This window comes from Trachypithecus francoisi, unplaced genomic scaffold, assembly GCF_009764315.1.
Source record: "Trachypithecus francoisi isolate TF-2019V2 unplaced genomic scaffold, Tfra_2.0 Lachesis_group4, whole genome shotgun sequence".
Classification (NCBI taxonomy): domain Eukaryota; kingdom Metazoa; phylum Chordata; class Mammalia; order Primates; family Cercopithecidae; genus Trachypithecus; species Trachypithecus francoisi.
Window position 1 is genome coordinate 37164872 of NW_022681469.1, and position 21083 is coordinate 37185954.

General features: G+C 34.3%; 1 protein-coding gene across 4 annotated transcripts in view; it reads right to left on the reverse strand.

Moving 5' to 3' along the window:
* Positions 1 to 21083, reverse strand: part of PTPRZ1 (protein tyrosine phosphatase receptor type Z1) — a 195769-nt gene that overhangs the window by 60695 nt on the left and 113991 nt on the right. For all 4 annotated transcript variants that reach the window (XM_033192358.1, XM_033192360.1, XM_033192359.1 and 1 more), the window contains exons 7-10: positions 19461 to 19618; positions 19166 to 19316; positions 7247 to 7431; positions 5819 to 5945 (exon numbers count right to left, since the gene is read on the reverse strand). In XM_033192358.1, the coding sequence (XP_033048249.1) occupies positions 5819 to 5945; positions 7247 to 7431; positions 19166 to 19316; positions 19461 to 19618 (621 nt within the window). The remainder of the gene's footprint in view (positions 1 to 5818; positions 5946 to 7246; positions 7432 to 19165; positions 19317 to 19460; positions 19619 to 21083) is intronic.

Below are 21083 nucleotides of genomic sequence, written 5' to 3' on the forward strand. Positions count from 1 at the left end.
GGGGCCAGAGGAGAATTTTTCTTTAGTCTTGGTCTGAGCTGCCTGGGTCATTAAGAAGACGGTAGACAAAGTAACTGTGAGGTTTGAGCATTATTATAATGATGTTCTTCAAACTCCCATGGCTTTATGGAATCTCAGGCTATCGCCACAATTTATGCTCTGCACTATCCTAATGCTGTTTATGTTCTATGTTTTATGTCCTCAAAGGAAATGTATACTCTATAGAAATTTCAAGGTATAACTGAACCAACATTAAATGTTTATCATACCCAAGTTTGTTTTCCAACACAAAGTTTCTTGAGTTTATTTTTATCAAGACTCCTGGGTACTAATATATTGAAAACTGTAAAATGAGAATTCACGTTAAAATCTGTTAAGCATGCCTAGCTCCCAAGAAGATTCAGATACAGTTAACACTTTTGACAACTTAGCTGTTTCAAAATTACTTAAGGTAAACAACTTCCTGTAATTTACAAAGGAAAGTACTCACTAGAAACAATCACAATCTTATTTTCAATTATCACTTTTTTTCTTGTTAAAACTAACCATGAAGGACTTTGGAAATTTTATTTTGATCATTAGTGGTCTCCTTCTATTTTTCTTCCTATGAAATCCTTACTTAACCATCTGCTCTTCATGCTCTTTATTTTTTATGTTTCTAAACTAAAGTGATTTCAATCATCTCAAACACTTGTGTTTTTGTAATTGCCATGCAAATTAATACATGTGAATTTAAAAATGAGATACAACTAAACTGTGACAGACAAATGACCTTCCATATGATTTTCTAAAAGCTATGACTAAAGAAGTTCATGCATGTAAAAAATCTTCAAATTAAGCCCATTAGACAATATCTAGTTTTACTGAAAATAATTTGAAGTGTAGCCACACTTTTTCATACTCTTTTGAAATATTTAATGCTCATAATGGCAAATCATAATCAAATACTTGTTAGTGGTACACATACTGTAGGTTTTTCCGCTGTTAAGAGGCTATGGAAAAAATATATCAACTATTTTCCATTTGTTTCAATATGCTTAAGAAGGTGTTTAAAATTTTTTTTAAATGGTCTAACTCCACCTAACTTCATACTTTTAATGGGCAAATATAATTTTCTTATTTAATCGTAATAAGGGTTGAGGAAGGGTATGTATAACTATCACATGGAGGATTTATTTCCTTTTTTCTTCAATATTTTTAGTGTGTATTGCATTCGACTTATTTTTATCATTTTACCAGAGCATCAGCTAACTATAGGGATTATGGTTTCCTTTCAGTAAATTACAATACAGGGTTTTGATCCAATCACATCCCCTACCGAATATTAATGACTTATACTATAATTGGATTGCTGCTTAGTGTAATAAAACCAATACTTTCTCTTTGGGCCTCCTTAGCTCTGGGGCAACTTGTGTGATCCTAGGCAGGTCTCTGAGCCTCCCTTCATTCCTTGGCACTCTTATGAGTGAGCACCCCCACATGTTGGCACATTCATACTGCTGCGTATAAACCCACCTTGAAGGCTCTTTATTCTGGTTTCCAACTGGACTGAGATCATTTGAACTGACTGAAATTCCCAGGAACACTTCAATACCTCTATTTCTTAGAATCCAGAGGTCTTTTGCTGAGTCTCCTCAGAACAATTTTGAAATAAAATAATTTTGAAAGATTGTTTCCATCTTCCTAAAGATTTTGAAGCCATAATTCTGGATCTGTTAATTCAACACCCTGAACTCAAAGTTTAGCTCTGCTGATGGGCACAAGCTCTCATACTGGGTACCCCTAAACCTGCTGCTTTCTCACAAGTAATAACTGATATTTTAGTAACCACTGGTTGGAGTCAGGCACTACTGATATATTAAATAGTTCAAAAATTCTACTGATTTATAGAATCCTCTCTCTTCATCAAAATAGACTCCAGAAAGGATATAAAAAGTCTGATAGTGAAGAACTAGCAGTATTTTTGTTTTGAGTGAACACTTAAATTCACATTTTTGTAATAACTGAACAAAAACTGTTGACTCATTCTGGTTTTGTTTTGGGACACAAGTAATGTTAGATTTAAAAAGCACATTAGGAACACATTAATCTTTTATAACACAAAAAAAGCAACACTGACGTAGGTGAGCAAGCAAGGCTTATTTAATTGTTTGAAGATAAGCCAAGTTTCACAGTGCACAAAATAAAAGCAGTGTAGACCACAACTGCTTCAAGCTGTAATTCTGTATATAATAATGTAATAACACTAATAGCAAGGATGGTACAGGTAGAGTAAGGACAGATGCATGGTGACTTAACAAATTGTTATACAACTGAAACCACACAGTAACAAGAAAACTGTTGATTTAATTCATCATGTATTTAAATCTAACACATATAATTATCAAGGCCCTAAAACATGTACTTAAATAATCCCTCCATAACTGTATGTTAATTAGCTCTATCTTATATAAGAGATATAAACATAATTAACTTAGCAACAATAAGATAAATATGTTTATGAAATTATTTATTCATAAATATAATTCTCTAAGAAGTCTTTTAAAAGAATACACATTTCTTTTTAACATTAAAAAGGCTCCTTGACAAATTTAAATTAATTTCTGAATGCAAGCTTACACATTTTTTTAAATGGCAATTTGAAATAATACTTAACGTTCACTAGTTTATGGTGATACTTTTGTACACAAGTGTAATTAAAAGGTACAAAGAATAATGTAAGCAAATTGTTAATTTAAATGCACAGTTTTATCAAATTTAGGAAGTTAAAGGCACTATTTGGAAGACTGAGTTTTTCTTCAGGGAAACTGATTAAAATATTTGAAATCTAGCCGGGCACGGTGGCTCACGCCTGTAATCCCAGCACTTTGGGAGGCTGAGGCAGGTGGATCACGAGGTCAGGAGTTCGAGACCAGCCTGGCCCACATAGTGAAACCCTGTCTCTACTAAAAATACAAAAATTAGCCAGGCATAGTGGTGAGTGCCTGTAATCTCAGCTACTCAGAAGGCTGAGGCAGGAGAATCGTTTGAACCTGGGAGGTGGAGGCTGCAGTGAGCCAAGATTGCACCACTGCACTCCCGCCTGGGTGACAGAGCGAGACTCCACCTCAAAAAAAAAAAAAAAGATAAAAAGACACACACACACACACAAAATATATATATATATATATTTGAAATCTATCAAAGAATGACAGCAGTTATAAACTACCGTCTTCATTTCTTTTTAACAAAAGCAATAAACAATACAATATTTAGTAAACAGTTTATCCTAAATAATAACAGAATAATTAAATAGGCTACATTACAGTTACCAAGCTAATAAAACAGCACGATTAACAGAAACCAAGTGGTATTAATAAAAACCATGAAATAAGCAGCAAACTTAAAAGCCACTTACATCTATATTAGTCACACAAATAATAAAATTCACAAATCTTGTAGGCACCAAACCTGTTTTACCAAGCCACAAGATAGTATTACTGTCAAGACTTTCATTGGGATATATTTACCAAAGAAACAATATATAAGACAATGTAATTTCAATACTGAATTATAAATATGTGGATAAAAATGCCATTGCAGCCTTTCAGATCAGAAAGAATAACTCCTAAGAAACCAATATTTTTTCAATTAAAAAATAGGATAATCCCAAACTTTGGAGGAACAGGCTTTTGATGCAGGAATTTTTGGTAGAAATAATAGGGAATAATCTACCTAAGTCTGTAACCCTTGGCTTTTAAGAGGCATAGCATATCAAGACATCAAATCAAATACCGTCTTTTACTAACACAGCATTACTATATAAAATGCCTTAAAAGACTGAGGCATCCATGGAGATTTAATGGTGTATCCAAACAAGCATCTCATTATTACAATGTTCAATAGTGTCCCGGTCCTTTAAATAAATAGAAATTTTAAGTTATAATAATATTTATTATTTAGTACAAATGTGAAAATACAACAAATGATAGAAGAATATTATACTTTGTGCCAATATAAAGTCAGTCTTACAGGATCACTCAGAAATCACTTATGGAGAAAATACATATTTAATCTGTTCCTTTCATATGCAATAAGTTTCTCCAAAAAAGAAAAAGACCAAAAAAATTCAGAATGTTTAAAGCTTTGGCATAGGGAATAAAGTAGGAAACAGTGTAAAAATAAATGGGTAAATGTAGTAATTTTTTGCCAACTCCTGAGAAATTATTTTATGTATGAAATTAGAGTAGCATAATTAAATCAAGGTAACAAAATTGAGTGAATGTGTTCAATATACTTCATACTCAAAATGCATAAATAAGGGTAGAAGAGATTTTTGTATATGCCATATTTCAATCAATTCACATATGGTGCTGGTCAACATGATCAAAGTTATATGGCTAAAGGTGTCATTTTCTGGATAGCTCATTGTGGGGAACTTTGGTGAGGGTTGCCATGCAATGGTGTAGTATGATATGGCATAGTTAAAATCATGGTCAGTTATTTTGATACTCACTTTCAGTAAGACTTAGAGCTCACATTCCATTAAAAAACAACCTGATTTTGAAAAACAACGCTAAATAAAAGCAATAAAGACGGTTATACCCAGGCCATGAGGCAGGTCATAAGAAATATTAAATACTGATATTGCCATTATGGTAGTAGTAATATTCATTAGTTGTTAATACCAAGTTGGGAGATACCTTGGCAAGTTTTATAGCCTGTAGTTTGGAATGATGAGTACTACAATATCTGATGCTCTGACATAGAGTCTTTAACTTAAAAAGTCAACTAGTAAGAACAGCTATAGTAAGGTGATCAATGAGCAATTACTTCATTTAAGCTCATGTTGGATTAAAGTCCCTGCTACAGCATTTAGACAGCAATGCAAACCGTGCACATCAGTTTTCCTGCCATAGGTAAAACTGAAGTAGACTGTAATTAATATAATTTGTAACTATTCACTTCCATTAAAATTTGTAAAAGTTTCAATGAATAGGCTCCTAATATGGATGGCCAAAGAATATATATATATTTACGTATGTATGTATGCAGATATATGTGATTATACATATGTAGAGGTATATATACATATATATACTTCTAGTCTATTATTTAAAACTGCTTATACTAACAAGAGGAAAACTAACTTAATAATTTTAAACTGTCAAATTATAATGGTCAGCATTTGATTCAGTTATTGCATATGCTCCAAGATCAAAATATTTTCCCATATATTTAGAGAAGGTGCATGCAAATAAAACACAAGTAGAAACAACTTTTGCTTGTCTTGTTTTTGGGAAAGAGTAAGGGCAATCAACCAAGAGGAAAACACCCCACTCCCTAAAACCAAACTATAAAAAGTAGAAAAATAGATCTAAGACAAACTCTTGAGATGGTTTGTATAGATATTTGAAAGTACCTCACATGGCCTTAGGATCATGTATATACTTACTACATAATGCTTTGGGGGCTGAAAAAAGGAAATAAATACAAATTAAACCAACTCTTAATTATCCAAAATAACAGTCTCAACATTTACATAGCAATTCTCATTTAATGATCATTACAATATTATAAATATGTTTAGTCGTTATTATTTTACAAATGGTAAACTCCAATACTAAGGATAAATTTACTTATTGTCCTACACCAGACCTGCTGAATGAGAAATGGGTCCCATGCCTCAAAAAATTACCTGGCAATCCAGACTTAAGAGAAAATCACTTTGCCTTTTGGCTAAAAGAATATAAAGTTAGAGAGAAAGCATCAATGCATACAGTAATTAAACTAACCTCATTTATTGAGCTAATATGTAGATGTATCTGGCGGTACTTACCAGGATTATCGGTAGGCATGTCGACAATCAGTTGGTCGCTGTATTTTCCATATAAGCCATTAGTGCATATGGCTACTATTTGAAGAACATAACTCATATTGGGTAGCAAATTATTGAGAATAGCACCCTAAAAGAAAGATGTTAGTAATTATACAAATGTTATTCTCATAGGACTACTAATACACTAGGTATCTTTCCTAGAAAACTTTTTCTCACTGGTCCATGGAAAACACTTCTATTTTATTAACCTAAGGAAAAGTTTATGTGATGTTGCTTAGTTAAACTTGTGGTATTTGTGAATTATGAAGAACTGGAAAACTAGGCTTTTTTTTTTTTTTTTGCTTTTTAAAAATCAGATTTAGTTTTAGGAAGTTTCATTTTTAGCCAGAACTCATCAAATTCATAAATGAGTACCACAAACTAAAAATTAATATTTTAGACAAATAAATGGGGAGCATGTGCAAATAAGGAGCAAAGTGAAGAAGTGAACAACTAACTTATCTCTTTTTCTTGGCAATATATATGCAAGAACAGTAATATAATTATCTTCTTCACATAATTATGAAATAAACATATTTATTATCAATTATTTCACAGATCATTGTGTCTCCATATTCTAGGCAACTGAATTAAAAGGTTACTAAAATTTTATCCATTTTGTCCACATGATATGAAACATAATTAACAATGAGTTTTTATTTAAATGCAGGTTCCCAGGACTTGCAGGACTCTAGGTGCCTGAGGCAGAGTCCAGTGTCCTTGAACCTGCAGTAGGGACTTTCTGGACCGACATCCAGATGAAGGTTTGTCGACTATACCCTAATCTATGGCCAACACTTCCCTACCAGAGCAAAGTTTAATACTGACACGCTCAGGCCACAAAAAGAATCTGTACTTATTCGCACGCGCTGGTGGAGGGAGGCAGGGGTGGATCTTTTTGTAAGAAATTTTGTCTTACATCCCCAAAGTTCTGACCCAATCATGACTTCCCAGCTGTTATCTGAAAATTTTTTGGTACAACAAAGAGGACTTGTATGTCCCCTACTCTACTTTCCCTGTGCTGATATAGCATAATGGAAGACACAATATAAAATGTATCAGGGCACTGAGATTCTGGCCCTATTCTACAACTGCAATCTTAAGAAAGGCCATACTAAATGATCTCCAGTTCATAAGTCATATGTATCTACTCTATAATGTTATTGTTGGTAAAGTTATGTTATCCATTTAATTAAATGTAACTTTTGACATAATTTAGTATAGCTTCTAATTTAAAAATTTTTTTAATTTAAAAATATTCAGCCCACCCCGTCTTCACATAAAGTCTAAAAGTAATGGAAGAAAATAACATACAACCATTTGTAAGTTCTTACCTTGAAAATTAAATTATAATGTTACCATATGTAAAATAACTGATCATATAGTTACCAAGTCTTGATAGCCATCTGTCAAAAATTCATGCTTGGTTTGGTCCTCTCCGTCCAACTGCTGGTACAAAACTGCAAACTTCTCAATCATGGTATCATAAACTACTCGAGGCCTTTCCCATGTAACAAGAAGGCTGGTATAATTCTCTGGGTCAGCCTGAACATTTTCTGGTTCTGAACTACAAACTTCAGAGAGAAAAAAAGTACAGCTGTTGATAGAACTTAGCCTTGAGGACTTGAATAAATAATACATATTCTATAAAAATTTTATTGTGTTTTATTTCAATATAAAGTAAAAAGTTACACTTTCCCACTGTGGAGATTTTGCTTATTCCATTTCCTATATCTAAAACACTCTTTCCTCCCCTCTTAACTCTATCTGTTCAAATCCCAGCTTTCCATTCTGGAAAGGTCTTGGTCAAATGCTACCTCCTTCATTACACACACTAATCTCTACTGAAGTGATCTCTGTCACTGTCAATCATCTATTTTATCATCATTACTGCATCATTTGCATACTTCCATATTATTTTTTCCTGAACGAATCTTGACTCTTCTAGTGGATTATAAACATAAGAACTATAGCTCTGTAGTTCTATATTGCCTAGAAAATTGTTTTGAATATATTTGGCACAGAGATTCATTTTTAGAAATAAATGAACAAAGAATATCTGCAAGTTCATGGTGACTTAATTTCTCTTGTTTGGTACCTGAAAATCTGTTCAGTTCAGGATGTGGATAATTTCAGTTATGAAAGACATACTATTACTGGAACATTTTGTTCTTAAAGAATCCTTGAACTAATTAAAAATTCCCAACCAAAGAAAACCTAAAATTGCCATTTCAGTATTTTACAGATGTGCTGACAAAAAACCCATTTTGTTACCATAAGTAAATTAAGAAAATAATTTTAGGGAATTAAAAGACTTGTTTGTCTCATCCGAAAAAACAGTATTATGAAAAATCATTCAGAGACTTTTTTAAATGAATTCAGGCCCATGCTGGGAATCATGCCCCAAATTTAGTCTCATCAGAGAGTGCCCTGGTACTTTCCAAAATGCATTTCTAATGTGATAGTTTGGACTAATTTGGAGGAGAAAAACTGTAACATTTTATGGTATTTTACTAATGAAGCAGAGTAATAGATATCTCTTCACAGGCCAGACAGATTTGCAAAGTAGAGGGAGAGAAAGATCTCTCAGGCTGAATATTAATTAATATACATACAGAATCTAGCCTTTGTTTTCAGGTGACACCTGAAGTTACAAAGCCACTCGATGAGAGCATGCGGAAGACTTAGGTAAATCAGTCATCACTGATACAAAAACTGCAAGGACTCAAAAATATGTTAACAACTGCCGCCGATTGTGACCAAAATGCCTTGTCTCTGCTAATTTGCAGTTCACCTCCTGAACACAGGAGGGCACCCACAACTAACAATTGGTCTTATAAATGGAAACAAATTTTACATGTATTTAGTAGTCACAATTTTAGCATATGCACAATATGCTAGCAGTGGTATAGCATATGTACCATATGTACAGTATGCTAGCAGTGGTACAGAAATGATTTTAAAAATATGAATATATATATACCTTTTAAATACGTGTATAGCTTTATATCAGTTAGAAATTATTTTTCACTTCAAACCTTTGATGTTATTTTTTGTTTAGGGAGGGCTTAGGTTGGGGTGTTCCTTTAGAAATAAAAGAAAAATTATTTCATTATCAAAAAACACGAATTCAGAATGAGAGAATGTATTTTAATTTAGGTCTATACTATGTGATGTTACTCTACCGAGTGAGACTTCTATCGATGTCCAGCAGATGGCAGAAGACCTTCAAATTGTCTAAAGTGAGCTATTTACGTTTATATCATTGGAACAACAACCTCCTTCTTCCTTCAGATGTAATGAGTGGTTTTAGATTCTAAAAGTGAAATGAATCCCAAGTTCACTTTCAGAGAAGTTGGCAGTTACTCTGGACAATATCATTTGTAGATTTTGTCCTCGAAAAAGCAATCCCACTTTTTTACAGAATGGGAATGATTTAAAGTGAACTATACTCTTCAAGATGAAACTGTTTTGAAATGCATTAATTTTATGCATATATACAAAGCACAACAATCTCTTGAGAAAAAAATAAAAGGATTCATTGCAAAATATCCAAAGGATATTTCTGCCTAAATAGCAGAAACTACTTTGGTTGGATGTCTATGTTTGTCTCGCCTTAATAGTAACAATCAGTAGATGTGTCAAAATTTATGAATCAACATTAATATAAAGTAGAGCTCCAAAAAGAAAGTTATATTTTCTTGCCCATAGGTTTTCACTTCTTGTAAGAGTTTGTTAGTTATTTGTTTAATAGTTTGAGTTCATATTTTAATTAGAAATGTATTTTTTAAATACTTGTGTTTATTGATAATCAACAATACAGTTGCAAGCTATCAAGCTTTAGGTAAATCTTTTCTTTTAGATGTGGAGTCACAGGATCTTATGGTGAAAAAGACATACATACTTTAGAATGTTATTAACAGAAAAGCCTATATTTCTATATGTAGTTTATAATCTTGCCAAAGGATTTCCTTTCTGTAAGATAGAACTGAATCTTTCAAATAACAATTTAGTTAATTCCATATACACTATTTGGTGTTCAAACCATGGAATGACCACAGAAGAAGAGATTAATAGACACTAAATTTTCCAGGTTTTGCATATTTTCCTATTGAAATCAGCTCAATTATCTTTTTTAAATTTTATTATTATTATTATTTTAGACAGAGTCTTGCTCTGTCTTCCAGGTTGGAGTGCAGTGGCACAATCTTGGCTCACTGCAAGCTCCTCCTCCCAGATTCATGCCATTCTCCTGCCTCAGCCCCCCGAGTAGCTGGGATTACAGGAGTCCGCCACCACACCCAGCTAAATTTTTTTGTATTTTTAGTAGAGACGGGGTTTCACCATATTAGCCAGGATGGTCTCAATCTCCTGAACTCATGATCCTCCCGCCTCGGCCTTCCAAAGTGCTGGGATTACAGGCCTGAGCCACTGCACTGGGCCAGCCCAATTATCTTATTAGAAGCATATGTACTCTGTAAAGTCCGTTTCCTGGATTGAAAATCAGTAACGTTTTTCCAGATGAATATGTACTCAGACATCAAATACAAGCTGCTATAGAGTAAAATAGTAACAAAAATATAATTTTCCTGATCATGAGAAGTTCAAAACCATTGAAGCTTCATTCCCTCCCTCAGGACTACATCTCACATGCTGATTCCTTTCCACATCTACATGTGATCTGGGTCATAGTTACTGATTCTTCAGGAGACACTGGCTGAGAAGAAGAACCTAATTGCTGGTTATTGTGCAGGCTTCTGGCTGTGAGTCTGGGACCCATGTCAAGTCACACAGAGTACAAGTAAATGGTACTGTACTATACATGAACAGTGAGCAAAGAATCCTCACTATAAAGAATGAGAATGTAGTCTCCTTTATCAGGGAGCTATACGTGTTCTTGCTTTAAAAACTTATTTTTAGCATTCCACTCTCATCTGCTTGGTTCTAGGCACTCTAGACATACAGAAGAAGGTAGTGTCTCAGCCTTTAGGATGTCCATTCCTGTGATAGCTTTCAAACACTTAGATTTAGTAAGCTCTCAGATGTAATGAGTGGTTTTAGATTCTAAATTCTGCACTCTGCTGATAGAGGAATGTATAAAAAACTTACAAAAAATTCTGCCATTTAGGCCACATTAGGAAATTCTTTTCAAATTTATACACATTTCCTATTAAAAATGGTATAAGCTTCTTAAGCTTTTAGCTGACACAAAGTCCTGTGCTTTATCATTCATCCTCTCATTACTTAAATGAAGAGTGAACACCTACTACGTAGGAATGGACATGATCTGTGGAACCAGTGCCAAAACATTAATAAGCAAAGCACTGAGTGACATGAGGGAAAAATGAAGAAAAAAAGAAAAAAACAGAGACAGAGAAATACAAATACAAATCCTTGGCTGTGACCAATCTTTGTTAATCAAGAAAGTTGATGCAGATGACCAAGGGGAGACAGGAGATTCCTTCCACTTCTGTTGCTCTCTAGCCTGCCTTGGAAAAAGCACAGTCTGCCCTGAGGGAGAAGGCGCAGTCTTAGCTTCAGGTATTACGAGTAAAATGCGGATTGATACGAAATGGCAGGAAGGTGATTCTTAGGGAGTGGCAGAGAAAATGTCATAATTACCAGAGACTACACTAGGTCTCACTCAGTTATTTCCCACTAATTTGAAGTTCTGTACAGTATAACACAGCTCATGACAAAAGTGTTTCATAAATACATGCTAATAAGTACACCACTTCCTTACTTGAAGTTTATGACCTTCATTTTTAAAAGTAGTAAGACAATGACTACTGGGAGAAAAGCTGAATGACTTACAGACCCAGAAGGTAACCAACGAGGTTGTGACTTCTCCTCGGGCAGTAGCAGATCCTAATACAACTGATGTAAACATTTACACAAATGTTGAATGTAACTGGAAAACAGCTATCCCTGTTTTGTACTTCTGAATGATTACATATTCACTTTTGATTAATAGCCAAAACAAGTCTTTCGACTTCTACCTCTTTCACTCAGTCTTTAGGGACAGAGTGACTTCATCAACAGTTCAATTTGTAATACAAAATCTTCTAAGAAATAAATAATATTCATTTCACTTTTTAAAATACAGTCGCTGTACAGTGTTTACATACATGTAACCTTAACAAATGCTATTAACAACCCACTGACCTTCAAGAAGGTAAGTCTACTAGTGTATAATTCATCATGATGTATTTCAGGAAATTGTAGAAAATTTCTCATAGGTCAAAATGTTATGCTACAAAGACACTCCCTTTATGCTACTCTGACTTGACAACTATTTTATCTTTCATTGTTTTGGTTTTTTTTAAGTTTGCATTACATATATTACAGTACTAGCAAGTGAGATTTGAAGTGCATCCATAATTCTATTCAACAATTATTTTAAAACACCTTAAACAGGAAAACCTTGAATAGTATGCCATATTCATTGTGATATCTTGGCTTTTTGTCCATACATACACATGACAATGACACTAGTTATGAGTCAGTAGCACATTACATTCAAGGGACTGTACTGCTTTGCAAATTTTAGGTCATTTAAACCTCACCACAACCCTGTAAGGTGATCATTTTTAACTTTTCCATTCTACAGGTGAAGAAACAGATTTGGGGAGGTTAAGCAAGTTGACAATTTTTGTACGACTAGTAAGTATTGATGCTGGAATTTAAAAATCAAGTCTACTGAACTTTAAAGTCTGTTTTTCACCCCCGTGCTTTAGCAGGTCCCTGCTTCTTAGCAGAAAAACCTTGTGAGGTGGTAAGAAGGCAACATGAAAGCATCTGATGCCTGGAAGGCATGGATACAGCTGAACTTAATCTACTTCATATTTTTGCTATGTTTGTACTGTTATTCACACATAGTACTCATTATTTTTTATTGGCCGAGCACGATGGCTGACGCCTGTAATCTCAACACTTCGGGAGGTGGAGGCAGGCGGATCACCTGAGGTCAGGAGTTCAAGACCAGTCTGGCCAACACGGTAAAACTCCGTCTCTGCTAGAAATACAAAAATTAGTCAGGTGTGGTAGCACATGCCTGTAGTCCCAGCTACTAGGGAGGCTAAGGCAGGAGAATCACTCAAACCCAGGAGGTAGAGGCTTCAGTAAGCAGAGATAGAGCCACTGTGCTCAAGCCTGGGTGACAAAGAAAGACTCTGTCAAAAAAAAAAAAAAAAAAAGACAGTTTTCACTAACTCTTTCAAGACCAGATGGTTCTATTAAATTCTGTGATCCTTAGAAGAGCCAGTGTCCATTCCATGATGCCAAAAAGAAATGCCTCCCTAACAAATGGCAGCTCTTCATACAAATGGAAATACAGAGGTTTGAAGTTCTGATAAAATATTCATTAATTCACAAATAATCTATTGAGCGCCTGCTGTGAATGCAAAAAATGAGTAGGGCCTGGTCCTTAACCTTACAGAGTTTATATGAATATATAAATCTCACATGGTTTTTGCAATTATTTATAATGTATTTCTAAAAACACATTTTCCTACAATGCATTTATTGAGAGCAAGATTTTGACAATTTTTATGCTAGCTTTTACTTCTCCTCCTGGTCAAAATGAAGATATTAGATATTTATAATGACAAAAAATATGTGAACTGAATGTACAAAATTGAGGAACTGATTAAGGTTTAATATATAGTTATAACTATATGATGGAATACAACATAAAAATTAAGAATGATATATTAAAGGTATAATATGAAGTAAAAAAAAATCAGTAAACAGACATGTGGTATAGTCTCACTTTTTGTGAAATATAATAACATTTTTAAAAATTTTCAGAGAAAGACTTGGATGGATCTTTACCAAAATCTTCATAATAGTTATCTCGGGGTAGTGTAATTACAGGGTATTTGTATTTTTTTCTGTGTCCTTGTCTATATTTTCTACGCTGTATAAGTTCATGTAGTAAAAATTTATATTCAGGTTGAATTTAATAAAGATCAAAACTGAATATAAGTACAATTCTCAATTCTTATTCTTAAATTCAGTTCCAAAGGAGATAGTATATCCATTGAGAAAAAAACTTTCATAAGAACACAGTATTTCCATGCACAGGACAAATGATAATAAATGTTCTTTGAGTGCAAAGACTCATGATGAAAAAAGCAAGTCCTAGTTTGTGAAGAAAGAAACAACTAATTGCTAAGAGTCTAATCAGATTCATGTCTCCTCTTTTTTCACTGCAAAAATAAAATCAAGTAGCTCACTTCTTTATAATGATTTCAGTAAATGCAGACTGTTATATAATGGGCATCTATAAAAATTATTACCTAATAAATCTTGATATGCTAGGTGTTCATTATTGTTAAGTACAATAATTTTACAGAGGATTAATAGAGTCAAAATGAAGAATGTAAATTATTTAGCTATTTTTTCAGTCACAGAGGAAACTATTTCTTAACAATTCTATCATACTGATACTATCTTTTTAAAATTAGAATCTTTCTTTTCCTGGAATGATCTTTAATTTTGAACATGAACTGTACACACAGCTAATACTAGTGTACTGTATTCTTCTGAAGGCTTTGTAAATTTTTAATTAATTAAAGGATGTTCAGCAAGAAGAACTTGGCTCCAACTTGTCTGGAAATCTAAAGCCAGTCATTCCTTTTGTGTTTGTTGCCAAAAATACATATGCTCTTTTTAACCCCAGAGGCTTAGACATAACTAAGCTTTGGCCAATGTTTTAATTCATTCACTTAATCACCATTCATCAAGGAGTCAGAGAGCTCTTACTACCTGCCAGGTACTTTTTTCAGATGTTACAGGTAATACTGAGATCAATTAGACAGGGATCTACCAAGAAAATAAGGTATGTACATAAACACCCCTGAAGCAAGGCAAGAAAGGCAAAGTGCCACAGTTGCAGGTCAGGGATTACGACGGTTCAGAAGAAAGAGGAATCACATTCAGTTTTGAGTAATCAGGAAGTCCCTATGCTGCATAAGGGCATATTAATTATTTGACAGTGGTTCGTATTAAAGCCAAAAAAGAATTGACTGAATATGTAACTGTGTGTGAATGAAACTCATCCAACTAACATGACCTGACTTTTCTATTTCACTGTTATCTCAAAATGATATATTTTGACAATGATTGAAACTTTAAAACCATAAATGTGCATATTAGTCTATGTAACTAGGAAAACAAAAGTTCTGTTATCATCTCTGATCCCCCCTAGAAGGGGATATGTTTTGGCAAACAAAGGGCCCCTTTCTAAAAATATTTATTTATTTATTTATTTATTTATTTTTACTTCAACTTTTATTTTAGATACAGGGGTACATATGCAGGTTTGTTACATGAGAATACTAAAAGATGCTGAGGTTTAGAGTACAAATCCCATCACCCAGGTAGAGTTTTTAACTCACCCACCTCTCCACTCTCTTGCAGACCACAGTGTTTACTGTTCCCATGTTTATGTCTATGTGTGATTAATGTTTAACTCCCACTTACAAGTTAGAACATGAGGTATTTGGTTTTCTGTCCCTGCATTAGTTCACTTAGGATTATGACCTCCAGTTCCATCTATCTTGCTGCAAAAAAATATGATTTCATTTTTTATGACTGTGTAGTATTCCATGGTATATATGTACTACATTTTCTTTAATCTACCACTGAGCACACGGGTTGATTCCATATCTTGCTATTGTGACTAGCACAGCAATGAACATATAAGTGCATATGTCACTTCTCAGAAGAAAGCATACAAGTGCTGAGAAACATGAAAAAATACTCACCATCACTAATCATCAGAGAAATACAAATCAAAACCACAATGAGATACCATCTCACACCATTCAGAATGGCTACTATTAAAAAGCCAACAAACATTGCATCTGGTGAGGGTGCAGAGAAAAGGGAATGCTTATACACTGTTGGTGGGAATATAAATTAATCCAGCCATTGTGGAAAGCAGTCTGGAGATTTCTCAAAGAACTTAAAACAGAGCTACCATTTGACCATTTGACCCAGCAACACCATTACTGGGTATACACCCAAAAGAAAATAAATCATTCTACCAAAAAGGGCCTTTTTTGATGGCTGAGCTCATTAGGATGAGCATGGGTAGGCAAGTTTGAAGGATCTGGAACAAAGCTAATTTTCCTGCCTTAGGAAGACGTGAAGACTTGGGTGCGATGAGGGTAGCAGCTGAGACTCTGTGGGGGGAACTGACAAAACAAGACGGTCAAACAATCTGAAGGCAAAGACTCTAAGGCCCAGCAAGGGAGACTGCAGAAGAGATGTGTTTCTGCTAACATACTTTTAAAATAAAAACTGATGGCCATAAAGACACAAAACTTCAGTAAAAACTGGGAACGACTTTTCAGCACTTTTATTTATCCTAAGGATATACAATATAAGGGAATAATACTTTCTAAGCAATATTGTCTAAGCTGTAGGCAGATATTTTGATGAAATGCTGAGTTTTGTAGCCTCTCCCCATCACTCCACAAATATTTAGTCAAAAATACAAACAACAAAGTAGTTGGTGTGACTGGATTTTCTTGAGGAAGCTGAGGAAGGCACACATACAGGATAAGTACACAACAAAAACAGCATGTAGATGTGCATTTTTACTGTAAAGCTTTCTAGTTTTTCCTTAAGTATTGCATATTTAAGTCCCTTCAATTTAAATGAGTCTATTTTGAGTTATTGTTTTTCTAGTTAGTTCTGCCATTTATTTTGGAACCAAACCACAGACAAACAGGTGATAAATAACTTATTATTACTATGGCAGTCATAATAGTGTTGCAGCAGGGATGTAAAATTCTGTGACAATATACACACATGGTCTAAGGGAATAAAATCGATTCCCATAAGCTCCGTTCAAGAAAATCACTTTCCTTACTTTATAGGTCCTATTCTATATTTACAGAACCCAAAACACCAAGTAGTTTAGAAAGTGTTGTTTCTGTGTTTGACCTTAGGATAAACAAAACACTCAAAATCCATTACTGTTTTTTTGAAGTTTTGTGTCTTTAAAGTCATCAGTTTTTTATGTAAGCAGAAATTATGTTCTGGTATAAACGTAAAGTACAGTGGATAGAACTTTGCAAAGCTTTAGATTCAGGGAGAGTTAGGTTCAAATACTGACTCCATTCCTTTCTAGCTGTGTAAACTTGGGCAAATCATTTAATATTAGCTTCCCAAACTGTAAAATGAAGACAATGAGGCCAACTTCATAAGAGTGATGTGAGGTCTAAGTTAAATATTGTCTGGTTCCAATGCCTGGTAGAGTCACACAACACACAGTAGCTATTACTGTTTTCGTTATTATAGATTATTACTTTGGACCTTTAACACTTAACTGTGAAAACAATGTTCTACATTAAATCAGAATTATACACAGGTTTACACATTAAACAGTGCAGGAAGCACCCATCAAGCATAACTTGCTATATTTTTATTATGTGGAAATGGAGTCTTTCAGCCATGCAGTGAATATTTAGTGAATGAGAGCTTTAGTTTGGCCATGGAGATAAAGAGATAAAAGACTTATTTACTTCCATTATGGGGTTCAGAGATTGCTGGCAGAGACAAATAAGTAAATAGACAATTACCAAAATATGGCAACTGCTGTGAAGTCTGGAGAAGCTGAGCACATCGTACAACATTTAGAGGAGCACCATTCACAATCTATGAGTGTGGTGTTTCCTTGAGTGTGCAGTCCTGTGGCCATTGCCAGGGCTAGACTTAGGTGGACAGAAGTAGAGTCAGAGATGGCCTCCTAGTGGATGCAATGCTCAACTTGAGTCTTGAAGAATGAGGAAGCAGGGAAATGAAGACAGTGGAGAGGAACATGCCATCAATGGGGAAGCCAAATGTATAAATGCAACCTGGAAGAATGTAGTCTTCATCTTCAGGGGACTTCATGTAGCTCAATGTAAGCGAAGGATGCTAGTTGGGGAGGCTTAAGCACTAAGACTGGTAAACCTACACAGAGCCTGTCGTGCAACAACAAACAGTTTGAATTTTATTCCAAAAGTGATGCAGAGCCAATGAAGGGTTTTAATAAAATAGAACTGATAAAACTATGTGACTAAAAAAGCCCATATTTATTTAATTTACAATTTGGTCTATTATATTTAAGAAGAGGGGATGATTAAATCCACTTTCTTTTTTCTAACCAATTGTCTATTTTTTACTGGACAGTATGCTATAATATTTAGTGCTGATAGGAATATAATTAAATTTCCTCATTTTGGGGCACTTTAATTTAAAATTTGGTGTCACAGTAAATATAGCTATTCATCACTGCTGTCTTGAGTTCTATTTTTTTGTTAAAGGATAAACGATTCTTGGAAATATCACATTAAAACAATAAAAGCTTGCTGTTTTAATGCTTAATGTTCAAAAGCAGATGATTATTAAACTAATATTATACATGGCAAAAAAAATCATTGAATTCATTGCAGGACTGATATCAAAGAGGTCCATCTACTTGGAAAGGTTAGAAGTCCCTGGTGCAAAGGTCACTTCAGCGACTTCTTTAATGAACAAGTGAGAACCTCAGTAAAAACTGAAAAGGAAAATTTCAGCAGATGTATCTGATTGTGTTCTCTGGACATCTAAAAATGCTTTTAACTACTGTGTCAGCTTCAATAAAAACAGACGGCACTCCAGAGACAGCCCTCTCGTGTCATTTCCCTTGGCTGTACCTCACAAGAGCAAATTTCTTTTCCTCCAAAGAAGGAAACTGGGAAGAAGATTCACTTCTTATTCATTAATAACTCAGTGCATTTATTTTCAGTACCGATTAGGTGCTAGGCTCCTTCTTGGGGGGTGCCAACACAAAGATGAGCACTTTAAAACCCAATACTGTGTCAAGACTCAGTTCAAAGGCGGTTCTTCCATGAAGGTTTCCTGATCATCCCAACCAGAAACGATCTCCCAAGCTCTGAACACCTCAGCCTCTTATCCATTCCTTTCTCATACCTCTTACACCAGGCAAATACCAGAAGGTGAACTTGGAAGTGTGTATTTTGCTTTGCTACTTATTACTGTGCATTCTGGAAAAATATTTTCCTTATTAAATCTCAATTTTTCCCATCTGTAAAATGGGGCCATTCTTAAGGGGAGAATAGTTTTTTTAGTTGCCATTTTATAGATGTGGTATCTGATAGTCAGAAAATTAGACGGCTTACCTAAAGCTACAAAATTAATAATTAAAACATTTCTAAAGCTCCAACCCCTCTATATTTGTCATTTTACCAAAATTACCTCCTATAACATTGCATCTATGACAGTTGTAGAAGATTATATTTAAATACATACCTGCTTCATGAATCTCTTCCTTTCCAGTGTATGAGGAAAACACCTGTCTAGAGAACTTGTACTGCTGCTCTCGAAAATTGTTTTGTAAGTAGTCCATCAGCATGACATAACCAGATTGTTGCATTGTAAGAACTTCACAAAAAACAGCCAACTGAAAAAAAGATCAAATAATTTAACATATCTGCTTCAAAGGCATTGGTAAATGCTTTAAAACAGATATTTTATAGCAAAGTTAGAACATAATGTTTTTTAAATGGCTTTGAATTACTTGATTTGTTTGAATTTCTAAGATTACCTGGTTTTCGGAGATGCTAACTGTATCTTTAAAAACAATCCAATCAACTGTGTCTGTGCAGGGAGGAGATGTCAATGAGCCGTTGTAAACGTAATACTTGTCAGTTGAGTTTGGCAGAAGGTTCAACAGTATGAATGGATCTAAGGCAGCCTGCTTTCCTAAAAAGGAATAATACACATCTCAGCTGGAATCTCAACACTGGAACTTAGCTGTTCAAAGCTTCTATGAAGCAGAGACACATGCTTTATTATGTATTTAATCAAAACTGAGATTTTGAAACATTTTAGATATATTTTTAAATGGTAATAAAGCTGGCATGCCCCAAATTGTATTACACATGTCACTATACAGTGTTAGATGCCTTATCTTTACACTATCAAGATGGGGAACAGAATATTTTACATATAAAAATACTCAGAAATAATATGATCATCTCAATAGATAGTTACATCACTTCATAAGACTCAATGCCAGTTCATGGAAAACAAAAACAAAACCTTATTCTGGTGAAGATGATCATCAAAGCCTGCACTAGTCATCATATTTAAGAATGACTTATTGGAAGTGTTTCCCCTAGAGATCAAGAATGACGCCAGGATATCCTGCCATCACCACTTCTATTTAACATTGAACTGGAAGATTGAGCCAGTGCAACAAAGAAAAAAGAAACAAAAATCTTAAGATTGTATAGGAAAAAATAATACCATCACAATGTACAAATAACATGATTGTGCATTTAAAACATTGAAAATTATTTACAGGCCGGGCATGGTGGCTCACGCCTGCAAAAAGGACAAGGTGGGTGGATCACGAGGTCAGGAGTTCAAGACCATCCTGGCTAATACGGTGAAACCCCATCTCTACTAAAAATACAAAAAATTTGCAGCACACCAACATGGCACAAGTATACATATGTAACAAACCTGCACGTTATGCATATGTACCCTAGAACTTAAAGTATAATCAAAAAAAAAAATTAGCTGGGCATGTTGGCACACGCCTGTAGTTACAGCTACTCAGGAGGCTGACGCAGGAGAATCGCTTGAACCAGGAGGCGGAGGTTGCAGTGAGCCAAGATCGCGCCACTGCACTCCAGCCTGGGTGACAAAGTGAGACTCCATCTCAAAAAATAAAAAAATAAGGAAAGAAAGGAAGAAAGGAAGAAAGGAAGAAAAGAAAGAAAGAAAGAAAGAAAGAAAGAAAGAAAGAGAGAGAGAGAAATACTTCTTTACAAAGTATGAGAAATAATAAGTGAAATTTGCAAAGTCCCTGCACATAGACCAATATACAAAAATCAATTGTATTTTTGTGTACCAGCATCAAACAACAGAAAATAAAATTCAAAGCAATATGATTTAAAATAGCACAACATTATCAAATACAAATAAATCTAACAAATAATGTGTAGAACATCTACACTGAAAATTACAAAACACTCTTGAGAGAATTAAATAAATATTAAAATGGTAGAAAGACCATGTTCATGGGTTGGAAGAGTCAGTATTGTGAAGGTATTGATTTTCCCCAAATCGATTCATGGATTCAATGAAATCCTAATCAAAATCCCAGAAGGTTGTGTGTGTAATTGACATACTGATTCTAAAATTTCAATAAAAATCCAAG